At 35.5% G+C, this 16,636-nt stretch overlaps 1 protein-coding gene across 4 annotated transcripts in view; it reads left to right on the forward strand.

The window, feature by feature from the left end:
• ANKRD28 (ankyrin repeat domain 28) overlaps positions 1-16,636 on the forward strand; it is a 164,916-nt gene that overhangs the window by 123,286 nt on the left and 24,994 nt on the right. For all 4 annotated transcript variants that reach the window (XM_074195761.1, XM_074195760.1, XM_074195763.1 and 1 more), the window contains 3 exons: positions 1,245-1,308; positions 4,330-4,398; positions 7,130-7,270. In XM_074195761.1, coding sequence (XP_074051862.1) covers positions 1,245-1,308; positions 4,330-4,398; positions 7,130-7,270 — 274 coding nt within the window. The remainder of the gene's footprint in view (positions 1-1,244; positions 1,309-4,329; positions 4,399-7,129; positions 7,271-16,636) is intronic.

Below are 16,636 nucleotides of genomic sequence, written 5' to 3' on the forward strand. Positions count from 1 at the left end.
GTATATCTGACAGTGACTGATCAGACCAGTACGAACTCGGAATGCTTTAACCATGGACGGGCACAAATGGTCCATGGAAACACCTGGGGTGGGTACTCTAAACTTATGGATGTCATGTTTCCTCTAAGCTGTTTCAATTCTGCCTTCCTTATAGAGTGCAAGCCCCCTCACTGATGAGAGCACAACTGCAAATGATAGTACATTAGTGTGCTATGGGTATGAAGGAATAATTTGACATTTTTCTATTTAATTGTGGTTTAGAGCACTTATTCATTTGCCATGGGATAGCTTTGATTTCTTCTTCTGAAAACTTCCTGTTCCTGTCCTTTGACCCTCTATCAATTGGGGATATGACTTTGAATCAGTTCTCTATATATTTGCAAAATGAAATCTTTATGAAAAAGTCTGAGCAACTCTATTTTACTAATTCCTGACTGTAATTTAGCCTTTCTTTCAATTATGAATGTAGACAAGAAACAGGATCCTGAGAAGGATGCCATTGGCTCCACCAGATTGCCAAAGAGTCTAACACTAAAAAGTCAAGAACATGTATTTTACCAGGTGTTTCAGGATCTCTCCAACAAGGGCATAGCTAGAATAGATGCCCATTTTCAGAAGAGAGTGTTGTTAATTAGAGCAAGAAATCAGTAGATATTCCTAAACTAGGTCAGCCCAAAAGACCTATAAAAAGACCCTTAAAATAGTATGTATAATCAACCTTGGAATCAGTTAGATAGACCATAAAATTTTTGGTCCAGAATACTAAATAGTCAAAGCTAAAAATAAGCCCTGATAAAGTCTTGAATGCAGTTGATAAGGTATTGTTTTAGATATTTTTCAAAGTGTTGTTTATTCTTGTATTGGAACCTTATTCAATTGATATTTCTCAGTGAATATTGAATGTATCTTAACTCCTGTCTTACATTGACTGTTTCTAATAATAACAATTATATAGAAGCATGAATGAGAGTTTCATTTACATTACCTTTGCATCTTCCTATTAGGAACTAGAGATAAAATAAAGTATCTAGAAAAAAATAAGCTTTTTTTTAAAATTGTCATGAAATCTCATATAACTAACAGTAGATCACCACAAGCTATAAATTTCTTTCTGATATTGTTTGTCATTAAGGAATTTTGTATCAAGTTCAGTAACTTTACAGATACTGATGTTATCAATGATATGTTAGGCATAAAACTCTGGATTATGCTTTATATCTTTAAAGATTTAATTATTTCTTTAGGATTTGACATAGATACTCCAGATGATTTTGGCAGGACTTGTCTTCATGCTGCTGCAGCCGGAGGGTATGTTTCACAATTTTTATATATCTTAAGCAAACTGATCATGGCAATTTTCTCTCCCATTGCTTTTATTACTAGTTAGGAAGCATGACATAAGAGACAAGAAGTCAGTGGAATTTAGTAGAAAAAGAAAGTGAGGGAGAATGTGCTTAGGCTTATTGTTTCCCATGCTAGTTCTTTTTACTTTTTCAGGAGAGAGGTAGAAGTTTCAAACACAGAAAAATTTAATTATTAAATCAGTACACCATATTCTGATAGCTCAAGCATTTGACAGCCTCAGGGTGTAAAGGAAAGAGCACTAGATGAATAATCATCAGGATTTAGCAACCCATTGTTCTTAGTTTCTTCACCTCTAAAAATGAAGCATGACCAGAAAGATTTCTGAAGATTCTTTCACCTCCAAATGTGTGGTCCCATGAAGCAGGAAATAGATGTAGAAAACCAGGAGCCTGGAAAATACACAAAATCTTTTGGTATCTGAACTGAAAGCATTTTGATTCTAGATGATTGAGGGTTTCCATGTTCTTAGAAATGATGATTCATAGAAAAAGTAGAAACCTGCCAATGGACCATGACATTTATGGTTCATAGGCTCTCAGGGAGAAGAGAATCCAAACCACACCAGAACAAGAAGATTCCCTGTTGGATGGATAAGGGTCACCTCTTGTTTTGTGCTTGGAGATCTCCAAGCAAGATGAACTGACTAGCTTCCATCATACAAGCCCATCCTACTTCTGGATCACCTTCCTGACAAGTTCTTTCTTATGATTAGCTTCAATTTTTCTCTTAATAGCTTATATTTTAATTCTGGCCTCTTGAGTTCAGCAGAATGAGGTGATTTTCTCTTGACAGTCCGTCTGATGAGTGAAGACAGAGGCAAGACCTAACTTCCTTAGGCTGCACATCTGCAGTTCCTTTTACTTGTCTTTTTAACTTGAAATCAGGGCCTTTTGGCATCTAGCTGTCCTCTTACTACTGCAGCTTATCCATAGTCTTCCTTCAGTATGGATCCTCTAAATGAACACAGAGCCCCAGCTGGGGTCTAAGGAACTCTGACCCAGGAACTCTGGTCATCTGTGTGCTCTTTCCATCCAAATCCTTTGGATTTGGTGTCATGAGCATATGAAGAGCCTCTTTCCTCTTGTAATTTTTATGCTTTTTGGTCTTCAGCTCACTGTTAGCCATTTGTGTTCTCTCTTTTCCAATCCAGAAAACAGACCACAAGTGGGGTGAGCAGATTCTTTATGAGTGTTTCATTTCATCGTACATTCATTCATTCATCCAAGTATTTAAGTGACCACCATGTTTAGGGACGGGACATGCAGGCAAAGGCTATCCTTTTCTCCTGCAGAGAAGAGTAACTACCAAATGACAGCAGGGAATGTCGAATGGGGAAAAGCCATCTAAGCCTCCTCTGGTAGGACACTCTTTGAGCCCAGCTTTAAGATTGAAGGTGGAGTACATTCACACCCTATGGAAAAAGTCAAGGAGATGGAATAACAAGTACATTGGATTGACTGAAGCCATAGAATGTGCATGAAAAGATAGACTGAAGGCAGATGGTGAAAAGCTTTCAGTGCTAAATAGAGGAATTTCTGTTTTCACCTAGAGGCAGTAGAGAGCCACTGGAGCCCTAGAGTCATCATGCAGTCATACGTATGTCTGAGGAGCATGGATTTGATAATTCTGTGGAGGGTGGACCAGACTAGAGCAGTCAGAGAGGTCAGAGAGAGGTACAGGGATCACTGCAGATTCCTGACAGTGACTCTTAAACCTTTAGCAAGGTTCCCTTGGTTTCCTTTGTACTTGCATGAATTGCCATCAGGTTCCTTAGAGATAAGACAATAATAAAGTTTGCCCAATTAAAATGAAGCCCATTTCTTGGTCTGAGAAGGAACTATTACATGAAATGCATGTAATTGTATCAATCATATGGCTCATTCATAAATTCAGATGAGATAATCATTCCTTTAAAGCTCAGAACTTATTTGACACTGATTTGACCCTTTAACATTTTCCTGCCATTTCCCAAACTGAACATCTTCCTTACTAAACCAATGCCACTGCCTGCTCATTTTCCTGTTTCATTTTGAGGTGCCACAATCCTCCCTCTTCTCTTTGTTATGATACCACGTTCTTCTAATCAATCACTAAGGTATTTTGATGTTTCCCTCCCTGATGTGCTACTACATCATTACTTTACCTCAAGTATTAGAGTACTTCCTAAGTAGTTCCGGCATTTAAATTTTTTTCTTTTCCATGTACAGTAACCAGTTCAGTCTTCTTGAAGTCAGCTCTGATGATGTCAAACCTTCACCAACTCTCATGACTCCTGATTCTCTAGCCTAATACTCCAGGATCTTTCATGTTCTCACTCTGTCCCTGTCCAGATCATTTCTTCCCTACATTAAAAGTTCTCTGGCCAAACAGCCCCATTGAGTTGAGTTAGTGCCCTAAAACACTCCTGTCCATGTGTCCCTTCTGAGACCAGTGAGGAAAACATTGCTACTGTTGTTATTCAGGGGTTAACATGTGGGCTTCAAAGACAAGATCTATTAGATTACCTCAGTAATTTGTCAAAATGATTATTGTAAGAACCATAATCCTAAACTCATTAGTTGAAAGGAATTATATGAAAGCACCTGCTTTAATGTGTATTTTAATGCAGAATTTAAATTGTAAATTCTGCAACTATAGTGTTACATTTATGTGTAAGGTGTTTAAAATAAGGGTAAATGTTTTGAATTATGACATGTGATATTTAGTCCTTGTTATTATTAAAAGTTATTCATCCCAGCTACATAACTCATTTTGTAACATAACTTTAAAAGTTTAGGTAGCACAAGATTAATCTTTTTAAGTTCTACTAATGTTCCATTATATGTTGTGTTATAAAAGGTGCCTATTTAAAACTAAGAGCATTATCATCGATTTAAATTCAATTTTAAAATAATAGATAATAGTAACTTGTTATTGTTGGAAAAACTTTGAGACATTTAATTAAATTTATTTTGTCTTTACTAGGAATTTGGAGTGCCTAAATCTTCTACTTAATACTGGCTCAGACTTCAATAAAAAGGACAAATTTGGGAGGTAGGATGTAATGTATTTACTTAAATTTTGTGACTTTTTTCTTGCCTTTTTTTAAAAATTTATGACTTAATGTGCCATAACTTGGAATTCAGAAAAGATCATTTCTAATGCTAATATTTCCTAAAGTAAGTAGGTGGTGCTTATTTAGGTGATATGTCAGTGAATCATTAAAGATCTTAAGGAGTATTTAAAAGACTTAATCCTAACCTTTCAACTCTCATGTATGGCTAATTCAATGAAACACATATTTAGTAGTACCAATTGGATCTAAGGCACACACTAGGTTTGGGATATTCAGAGACAAAAATATTCTGCTTTAGATGTAAAGCAAAGTATTTTTATTAGGGATTCCTAAAGTCAAGGTGAGCCCTGAAGCCAGAGTGTTGGAAGGACTTGAAGTTAGGAGGCAAGAGCTCTCCAGCATATCACACAGTCTGTAGGTGTTGTCCAGAGGGCAAACAGCAGGAATATTCATTTTTCTGAATTCAAATCCAGTCTCAGACATTAGCTGTGCAACTCTGGGCAAGTTACTTCACCCTGTTTGCAAGTCAGATAAGGGCCGAAATTGTCAATGTTGAGAATCATCTGTGTTTTGGTTATAATTGCCCTTTGTTAGCTAATGTTGAAGGGCCTGGGACATATCCCTGGATATACCTTCATACTTAGGGGTGGAATATGATTGGTGATTCAGCAGAGAAAACTTAAAGAAACAAAGGGACAAGTAGGAGAACCAGGAGAGAATACAATTTGAAAAAAGCAAGACCCAAGAGACATAGCCCTTTTTGGAAGGGACAGTAACAAGGGAAAGTGAAGGCAATTTGTTTGTCAACATCTGGGCAAAGAACTGGAGTGTGAGAAGGCATTGAGAGTAGGACTGAGGAAGATGGTCTATATTCATGGAGGAATCTTAGAAGAAGAGAGCAACCATTCAGAAACTTTAATGTTCCTTATTTGTTGTTGATTTAGTCAGAGAAGGAAACCAGCAGGGTACCATACCCGTAGTGACCAATGCTTGGCCCATTGATGCATATACTTTCTGTAGAGAGGAGGAATGTGTGGATATGTATAAAGCAATATGATGGGGTTTCCAACCTAAGAAAATAAATAGAAAATATGGTGGCTAATGTTTTATAAGGGGAAAGAAAAGATTTAACTATGCGTATGACTTCATAATTATTTTAAGATGCATTATAAAGAGCTCTTAATTATGAATGCTAATGGAAAAATTAATTTTATGGATTTTAAGTGGTTATATAATGCTTTTGTAGCAGAGTTAGTCTGTATTTCCTTAGCACATAAATCCTGAAAGGGTCTATAGGACAGTTGAAGAGTTTACAGGGTGCTCAGGAAAAGCCAGCGTGGAATTGCCTAGGTAATTGGAGTTTAATAAAGTATTTTATACTCTCAAATTTATATAGGTTTGAGAAGAAATGATTTCCTTTGTTACCTTTGTATTTAATTTGATTCTTTTCATTTCAAATTTTTATGCAGTGATAATATTTTGAAAGCATTCTGCAAATATTGGTGAAGAAAAAAGGTGTTCTGCAGATATTTTTTGGACATTAAAACACTACAGTTCTTCTGAATTGTCAAGTCATCATACTTACACATTTTTGTTAGTTTAAGAAATCTGGTTGATATCCCAGAGTCCTTTTTTTTAATTGAAATTTTATTTTAATTTTCCAGTTAAATGCAATGGTAGTTTTTCAACATTCATCCATTTGCAAAATTTATGAGTTCCACATTTTTCTACCACCTTCCCTCCCCCCCCCCATGGTGGCAAACAGTCTGGAAAAAGTTGTACATGTACATTTCTGTTTAACATATTTGCATATTGGTCATATTGTGAAAGAGGAATTAGAACTGAGAGGGGAAAGGAAAAAATCACAATAGACAAAGGAAAAAAATAAAGGAAGTTTTAAAAAAGTGAATATGGTATGCTTTCCTCTGCATTCAGACTTAGTTTTTTTCTCTGATTGTGGATGGCACAGTCTATCATAGCAGGTCTTGCAGATTCGTCCTGAGAGGAGCTGTGTTCATAATAATTGATCACCTCACAATATTCTTGTTAATGTGTACAATGCTTTCTTGGTTCTGCCTACTTCACTCACATCAATTCATACAAGTATTTTCATGCTTCTCTAAAGTCTGATCACTCTTGAGTTTTTTAGAACAATACTGTTCCATCACATCCATGTGCCATAACTTCTTTAGCCATTCCCCATTTGATGGGCACCCTCTCAATTTCCAGTTTGTTGCCACTACGAAAAGAGCTACTACAAATAGTTTTGAACATGTGAGACATTTCCCAGTTTTTAATGATTTCTTTGGGATATAGCTCTACTATTGGTATTACAAAATCAAAGGGTACAATCAGTTTTTTTTCTATTGCTATTGCCATGATATTTTTTCTCTTTCAGTCAAAAAAAGGGTTATAGGTGCTACCATCTCATATGTTTCTCTCCTGGAGTGTAGTCCTAGTATAAATTGTATTTCCTTCCTGATTTCTGCAATAACAACAGGGATTTCCTTTTCTCTTCCCTGCTCCCTAATTCTCTCCTGATTTTCCAACTAGCCCACATTAATCTTCTAATAAGGAAGATTTATTTGAATAACATCGATTTAAATAATTTCTGTGTATCTGTAGTCAAGACTTAGGTAAAATCTGCCTTCCTTAATGTATTTGTTTACTGGTGTCTTTTTCTCTCCTCTATCGAAATGAACATGGAAGAACACCTCTCCATTATGCTGCAGCCAACTGTAATTACCAGTGCCTGTTTGCTCTCGTGGGGTCAGGAGCTAGTGTGAATGACCTGGATGAGAGAGGCTGTACACCCCTGCACTACGCAGCCACCTCCGATACAGATGGCAAGTAAGTATGATGCTGACAGTATCAAAGTTCAGTCTGTATGTCTATCTCTATATCATATCATGTGCTTCTTAAATTCTTCACTGACTGACCTTTATTTCTGTAAGAGATATAGTATTTGCATTATGTCTATTTGTGTCCAATTAGATGATTAGTCTTGCAAATATTAGTTCTGATATCATTGTTTTCCTGCCCAACTCCAGCATCTGGGTTCCATCTGTCACTTGCCATCCATCACTGGATTCCAACCCAAGTCACCCTGGCTACACAAACCCCTTCCTGTAACCCAGCTGAACAGTCTTATTTTACTAGCTAGGAAGAATGATTGCTTGGAATGAAATGAGAGGATCCTTTTTTTGTGGGAGCCAACATTTCACCTTAGAATTTATTGTAAAGAAGGAAGAGGGGTTGAAATCAAATATGGGCAGATACGTACCCTAGATTTTGGGGAGAACTAATTTCAAAACATTCAGAAGAAAAAAATGAGTAGTCAATCAACAAGCATTTATTAAGTACCAACTATCTGATGTGCCAGAACTGTGCTAAGTGCTAGGAATACAAAAAAGGTAAAAGAGAAACCTTGCTCTCAAAGAATTAGTCTAATGGGGAAGACAAAAATGCAAACAATTTTGTGTAAATAAGCTATTTATACAGGGTAAATTGGACATTATCAATGAGGGAAGGCACTAGAATTAAGGGGCATCTGGAAAACTTGCTGTAGATGATAAGAAAAACTAGGATTTGACAGAAACCAGGAGAGGAGGTCATTCAGTGCCAGTGACAATGCTGTGTTAGAAGACAAAGTATCTTCTTTAAAAGAACAGTAATGAGATTGGTGTTACTAGCTCACAGAGAATATGGGGGCTGGAAGAAGGTGTAAAAAGACTGGAAAATGATGGAGGTATATGTTATGAAGCTTTTGAATGCTGAACAGACAATTTTCAATTTGATCCCAGAAAGAGATATGAGGGAGACCCTCAGGTTTGCTCTTTAGGAAATCATTTTGATAGCTGAGTAGAAAATGGGCCAGAATAGGGAGACTTCTGTCAGGGAGACACACAAAAAGGCTTTGGCAGTGGTCTGGATGTGAGCTGATGAGGGCTAGCATCAGAGTTTTGACAGAGTTAGAGGAGAGAAGGGGCATATATGATAGATGTTGCCAGAATAAAATGGTAGCACTTGACAACTAACTGGATATAAGGGGTGAGAGGAAGTACAGAGTCTTATAAGGATGATCACTAGGTGAGTCCCTCTTTGAGATAGCATAGTAGTTACTTTCTTAGGAGTATATAAGAAAAGAAACCTGTTTTTCCAGGATTTGGTTGATTTTCTTCACTGTAATGAGCAAGCATGTAATATAAAGAAAGGAAAATGATTTGCTCTAAAATGTAATAGGGAAGTTCGGAAGAGGGTAGTTAATGGTTTGGTATTAAACATGTTGAATTTAAGGTGTCAGGGGGACATCCAGTTCAAAATCCTTTGTAACTTGCTAACTTGAATGAAGACACATTAATAAAAGTTAAGGAATGTGATCAAACAAGTAGGAGAAACTGGAGAGAGTAGTATCACAATAAGTTTGAGAGAAGAGAATTTCCAGAAGAAGGTAGAATTCCAGGGTCTGAATTTCTATAGAGAAATTCAGCATAGATTGAAAATGATATTCTTTTTTTTTTTTTCAAGGCAAATGGGGTTAAGTGGTTTGCCCAAGGCCACACAGCTAGGTAGTTATTGAGTGTCTGAGGCTGGATTTGAACTCAGGTACTCCTGACTCCAGGGCCAGTGTTCCTTCCACTGCGCTACCTAGCTGTCCCATGATATTCTTAATATGCCAAAAATAACCCTTAATTTTGATGAGGTGTAAAGAAGTAGTATCTGATAGAACTGAGGGAACCAGTCAATTTTTAAGAGTCCCTTTTATTGGGGAATGACTGAACAAATTGTTGTGTACTGTATGTGTAATGGCAAATTATAGTACCATGAGAAGATAAGCCTGACAATTTCAGAGAAACATAAGAGCAATTGTTTGCACTAATGCCTATCAAAAAAAGAACCAAGAGAAAAATGTATATGATGACTGAGGTAATGTTAATGAAAATCATTTATGCCAGAGCCAAAATGGTAGAATATAAGGATGAAAAAAGTACAGTGACTCTCTTCCTTGTATTTTCTACCTTTATAAATAAAACAGAAAAAAATTTCCTCTAAATAAGGTTCAGAAAAAAAGCACCAGAATGAATTATGGAGAAATGGTCACCTTTTGCCCTCCCTCAAAAAACAGAACAATATAGTGAGTCATTTTTCTAGGCCAGACGGAGAGGTCTTTGTGGGGACATGAGGTCTAGCCCAAGAGCATTCCAACACAAGGAGAGAGGTTGTACACCAAGATGAGACAGGGTCCCAAGTCCTCCATGGAGGATCCTAAGCTTGTGTAAAATATGAAAGTAGGGGCCAGCTGACTACTCTTATCTCTCACCATGAAATTGTCAGGTTATTGATAGAGGAGAGGAATTTTGCCTAAATATGGATATATTTTAGGATGAGAAGAGATTTAGGTCACAGGCTAGCAAGGAACCAGGTTCTGATCTTGGGAGCAGAGCAAGGTCTCATATCCAGCCTCCAACTCAGTCTAAAATCTACAGTGGAACAATCAGGACAGGTATCCCTGACCAAATGAAAACCCATAGTTCTGTCACTCAAAATCAACTGGCTATTGGTTCTTGAGTCCTGCAACAGTTTCCTGGAATTTCACATGTCCATAGGTGTATTCCTCATTCCTAAACCCATGTCAGGAAGTTGTAGACCCCCACAGGGAAAATAATCAAGTTTGATCAAACCATTTTGCAAATACTGAAAGCTTGCAAATTCCCAACCCGAGCTCTCCCTGCAGTTCTAGAATTATCCAAAGAAACAGCACCACCAGCCTAGACATTCCTCTAGAAAAGAGCAAAACCTGACTATATTAAAGTCCAAATTCTCAGAGTAAATCTGAGGAATGAACAAACCCTATCAAAAACTATGATGATGATGATGTTGAGCTTTTTCAAGACTGAAACCTGGAAGAGACTATCTACAAGGAAAAAAAAGGCTCGGTGAAAAATGCAACTGAAGCACAATTTCATGTAGACTTCTTAGAAAAGATAAAGCAAGAATTTTCAAAACTTAAAAATGTTTTTAATCAACTAAATGAGAGGACTAGGACTAAAGGAAAAAAATTGGAAAAGAAACTGTAGAAGAAAGAAAGAAAAAGAAAAGAAGCTGTGGAAGAAAGATTTGGAAAGGGTAATATCTTAGTCCAAAATGTACAAAACTTTTCCTCGAGTAACAGTTTCTTTAATAATTAGAATACACCAAATAGAAGCCAGTAACTTAATGAAACAATAAGCAATGTTAAAAGAAAAGTCAGAAGACTAAAAAATATAGGTCACAAATAAATGTACATTATCTCATTACAAAAGCGAGTGACTCAGAGATTAGAACAAGAAGAAAAAAATTTACATGTCATCAGATGAAATCCATAAAAAGAGACTAAGATGATAATTGTCTAGATGTCTTAGATCGATAAAAATTTATGAAAATGTACAGAAATAACAAAGTCAAACAATACTACAAGCATTCAAAAATAGAATTTATGTACCAAAGAATCATCCATGATTTAGTAGCCACCATTGTAAAGAAACAGAGAACATGGAATACAGCATTCCAGATAGCAATAAAAGAACATGTAGGTACGGTCAAGAGTAACTCAACCCAGGGTGGCTAGGTGGTGCAGTAGATAGAGCATGGGCCTGGAGTCAGGAGTACCTGAGTTTAAATCTGGCCTACTGATTAAGAAAAAAACACCAATGAAGCAAAACAAATACCCTCATTGGCTGTGTCCAAACATGAAAGAGACATGAATATGTCTCTTGATGCATATTGTATCTGTCACCTCTTGGAGATGGGTCACATTCTTCATCATCACTCTGGAATTGTAATTGATCACTGAGTGATCAAAGTCTTTCAGAGATGCAAATTTTTAACTATATTAGAGTTTTTCTGATTATTCTCACTTCACAGTACATCCATTTATCCAAGTTTTCCCAGGTCTCTCTGAAACAATTTTTTGATAGTTTTTTTTCTTATGGTAAGTAATATTCTTTTGCATTCCTATATCATGGAATTCTATTTAGCAATTAATTCGTAGCCTCTTAATTACAAGTTCTTTTTCATCACAAAAAATTGTTATAAATATTTTTGTACACAGATACAGGTTTTCCTCTTTAATCTCTTTGGCATTTAGGCCTAATTGAAGTCTTGTTAAAATAGTGAATTTGCACAAGTTAGTAACTTTTGCAGGCATAGTTCAAAGTAGCTTTTCATAATGAATAGCATATTAGTATATGGTAACATTCAAGTGTCATGAGGATGTGACATACCTAAAATTTAAGTGCCCATTTGGATTTAATTTGACATTTTTTGTGATATGCAAAACCAGGTTTTTCTGGTTCATAATTATAAGAAGTTGAAAAAACTGAGAAATGATGGTTCAGTGATAAAATTATTATGTCAGTATCTTTCAGATGAGATAACTGTTTCGTGCACATTGTATGCTTCAAAAGAAGTTACCGTGTATGAAGCATTTTCACTGGAACACCCTCTGTCCCTCTTTATCACAGGTGTTCTTTTCCAAAAATAACTTTTCATTTCAGCTCTTAAAGGAGCACTCAGTCTTCATGTTTATTGTTATTCTGCTTATAGTATAATATTTTTTCTCTTTGTAGAATTATTTCTGTTTTATTATTGTATAAGTCTAATAAATTTGATTAGACTTGAATGATTCCCGTAGGTGTAAAGTATTTGTTCATTGTGTTTCATATTTCACATAAAAATGAATTTGTGTTGTGACTATAATAAAGTAATACAACTCAAGCATATGCTGATGTACTCAAATGTCCATTCAATATTTTGAGAAACCAGGGATATCATTGGTATGAGTACTCCTTTGATATATTGAAATCCCTTCCCCTTTTTAAGCTGCTTTGTTTAAAAAAAAAAAACAAACCAAAACAACCACTTGGTGGCCAGCTAAGCCATCTGATTACCTTCTTCCCAGTTTTATCTTCTGATCCTCAGATTAGTCACCTTGTTTATACTGAAAACCTTCATGATAGGATCTTCCAAATGTCACAACTTCACTCCCAGAGCCTTTGAGAAATAAGGGCAAACCAGAGGCTTGCCATGGAAAAAACCATTAAGGTGCCCAAACTTAACCAGAACTTGTGTGGTCCAGAGGATTGTTTTGATAATTCTACTGCTCACAGTACTGGTATGACTATTCTTAAAATTCCTTTTCTAAGCCAGTTGGAAAGGCATGCAAGTAAATGGCATCTTAGGTCATTACTTTGTAGACATACCTATTTCTCCTTCCATTCCACAACAGTATTTTTTAATCATGCATTGTATTCATTCTTACTTTTTATGAATTGTACTTCTAATTGTTTTCCAAAATCAAATCTCCCCCAGCAGAAGAAATTTTGCTGGCATTGCAAATACAGGATTGTTTTATGATTCCAATACAGAAATTCCAATAAGTATTTAGTGAAACTAGGAATAATTAAGTAACCTTTTGAGATTGGGGGGAGGGGGCCTATAATTGACAACATTCCTTCATACATAACATTTTTTTTAAATTGATCATTGATTAAGGAGTTAAATCCAGTGTTCCCAAAAGGTTTCTTCTGACTCTAGGATTCTCTGAGTCACACTCAATGTTTTTTGTTTCTGTTTTTTTTAACATGAAGTCTTTTTAACTTAATTTTTAAAAGTTTTAGTGTTGTCTTTTTCCAAACTGCAATTCATTTTCCATTGTTACTGTCATTATAGAACTTTTCTTTTTTGCAGCCTTGTTAAATAACATAATCTCCCACCTTTCTATCAAAGTGAGCATTTTTCCTCTGGACCAAGATGACCAAGTTCCCATGTATTTTAATGTTTTTATGTGGATTGAGAGATTAATTCCTAATTCTGTTGTCTTCACCTTCAGAATATCAGTATATATAAGTCTTCCCAAATTTCCCTAAATTCCTTATATCTGTCATTTAACATTGCAGGATGGTTTTTCCATTGATTATTTCATATGTCAAAATTTTTAAAATCCATTCTCCAACTGATAACTGGAAAGTCAATCCTCTCTCCCTGTTCTGATTCCATTTGACGGAAACTTAATTTGTATTCCCAGCTCTTAGTACAAGTTGTTCCTGTATTTCTCTTTATTTCCTACTTCTTGCTAAGTGACTTCCAACCTCTTGGTTTTTTTGCTTTTTGGTTTTGGTTTTGGTTTTGGTTTTGGTTTTGGTTTTGGTTTGGATTTTTTCCAACCAATACTGTTTCTGGACATCTCACAGTAGTGATTGAGAATCATGAAAATTTCAAAATAGTGTATTTTCCTGTTTTTCTCCAATTGATATTTTATAATTTTCCAATTGCATGTTATAAAAGTTTTTCAACATACATCTACATATATACATATATTTATAAGTTACATAGTTTCATTCCACCCTCCCTTTCCACCCCCCTCCTCTCAGCAGCAAACAGTCTGGCAAACATACACACACATTAGTTTAACATGTTTATAGTTTAGTAATATTCTATATGAGGAATTAGGACTAAGGGAAAAGAAATAAAACCATGAGATAGGAAGGGAAAACATAAGAAAAATTTTTTTAAAAGTGAAAATAGTGTTCAGATTCTATAGTTTTTGTTCTTGTTTTATATTGTTTCATTTTTGTTTTTCTTCCTCTGGATGTGGATGGCATTATCCTTAATAGATCCTAACTGTCCTGCTAAGAGATGCTTCATTCATCAAAGTTGATCAACTCATCATGCTGTTGTTAATGTGCATAGTGTTCTCTTGATTCTGCTCCCTTTGCTCAGCATCAGTTTCTGCAATTTGTTCCGTGCTTCTCTATCTAAAATCCAGCCATTTATTGTTTCTTATAGAACAATTGTATTCCCTAACATTCCTATACCATATCTTGTTCAACCATTTCCCAATTGATGGGCATCCTTTTAATTTCCAATTCTTTGCCACTACAAGAAGAACTGCTATGAGTATTTTGGAACTTATGGGACTTTTCCCATTTTTTTATGATTTCTTTTTTTTTTTTGTAAGGCGAACAGGGTTAAGTGGCTTGCCCAAGGCCACACAGCTAGGTAATTATTAAGTGTCTGAGACCAGATTTGAACCCAGGTGCTCCTGACTCCAGGGCTGGTGCTTTATCCGCCACACCACCTAGCTGCCCCTATGATTTCTTCTGGTTATAAAACCTAGTAATGGAATTGCTGGGTCAAGGGGCTATTGATCACTTTTCTTGCTCTTTAGGCATAGTTCCATATTGCTCTCCAGAATGATTAAATCAGTTCACAACTCCACCAATAATACATTGATCATTTTACCTTTTTCTTATCTTAACCAAACTGATAGGTATGAGGTGGAATCTCATTGTTGTTTTAATTTTCATATATAATTTTATATAGTTTTAATTTCTTCATTTGAAAACTATCTGTTCATATCCTTTGACCATTTATCAGTTGGGGAGTGACTTGTAGCCTTATAAATTTGATTCAGTTCTCTTTATATTTTATGTTGGGGTTTGTTTGAGTTTTTTTAGGTTTTTGCAAAGCAATGAAGTTAAGTCACTTCCCAAGGCCACACAGCTAGGTAATTATTAAGTATCTGAGGTCAGATTTGAACTCAGGTACTCCTCCTGACTCCAGGGCTGGTGCTCTATCAACTGTACCATCTAGCTTACCCCCCCCCCCCCCCCATTCTCTATATATTTTAGAAATGAAACTTTTATCAGAACCCCAAACTGTGAAAATTGTTTCCCAACTTCCTGTTTTCCTTCTAATTCTGGCAGTATTGGTTTTATTAGGGCAAAACCTTTTTAATTTGATATAATCAAAATCATTCATTTTGTAATATAGTCTATTTCTTGTTGGTCATAAATTTCTCCCCTTTCCATAGATCTGACAGTATTTCCTGATCTTTTAATTAGTCTGTGGTATCACCCTTTAAGTCTAAATTCTATACCCATTTTAACCTTATTTTGGTATAGGATGTGAGATGTGGATCTATGCCTAATTGTTGCCATACTATTTTCTAGTTTTGCCAACATTTTTTGTCATAGTGAGTTCTTATCCTAGAACATTTAATGTCTTTGGATTACTATAGTCATTTGCTACTGGTCCATTACTCTATTTCTTAACCAGTATCAGGAAGTTTTTATGACTGCCACTTACGACTGCCAGTTTTAGATCTGGTAGAGCAAGGCCACCTACCTTTACATTTTTATCAGTTCCTTTGATATTCTTGATCTTTTGTTGCTCCAGATGAATTTTGTTGCTATTTTTTCCTAGCTTAGTAAAATAGTTATTTGGTAGTTTGATATGGCACTGAATATGTAATTTAATTTGAATACAATTCTCCTTTTTTATTATATTAATTCAACCTAATCATGAATGATTGAAATTTTTTACAATTGTTTAGATCTGACTTTGTATGAAAAGTGCTTTGCAATTGTGTTCATACCGTTTCTGAGTTTATCTTGGAAGGTAGATTCTCAAGTATTTAATGTTGTCTGCAGTTACTTTAAAAGGAACTTTTCTTTCTATCTCTTTTCCTTGGGCTTTGTTGTTCATATAAAGAAATGCCGATGATTTATATGGGTTTCTTTTATATCCTGCTATATCCTGTTAATTGTTTCAAGTAATTTTTTTAGATGATTTTTTTTTCAAATTCTCTTAAGAATACCATCATATCATCTGCAAAGAGTAAAAGTTTTGCTTCTTAATTTCTTTATTTTTTCTCTCATTGCTAAAGCTAATATTTCTAGTACTATATCAAATGGTGATAATGGGCATCCTTGTTTCATCCTGATCTTATTGGACATGTTCCTAGTTTATCCCCATTATATATATTTGTTGATGGTTTTAGATAGATACTGCATATTAAGGAAAACTCCATTTATTTTTATGCTCTGTTGTATTTTTCAATCTGCTGTAATAGAAAATATGCCTTAATCAGCCTTTTGGTATTTTTTGGTTATCAGAGAAATAGTGAAAAGACAATAATACAGCTATCATTCCATGGAAAGAGTAGGCTTTAAAATTGCAAGATGCTTCCCGTCTCTCTTAACTTGGACATGCCTAGATATCGAGAAAGTAAGCAGGTTTGTCTGTCTGCCTCTGAGGTCTCAGACCTCCAGCTCCAGATTCATGTAATCCTCTGAACCATGTTATATCATTTGTTACTCACATTTGGGAAAGTGGGTGAGATTTAGACTTGGGACATGACAATAGTAGAGAAGAGATTCTTCTCTTGTCCTCCTT

Source organism: Macrotis lagotis, chromosome 7 (genome assembly GCF_037893015.1).
Source record: "Macrotis lagotis isolate mMagLag1 chromosome 7, bilby.v1.9.chrom.fasta, whole genome shotgun sequence".
NCBI lineage: Eukaryota > Metazoa > Chordata > Mammalia > Peramelemorphia > Peramelidae > Macrotis > Macrotis lagotis.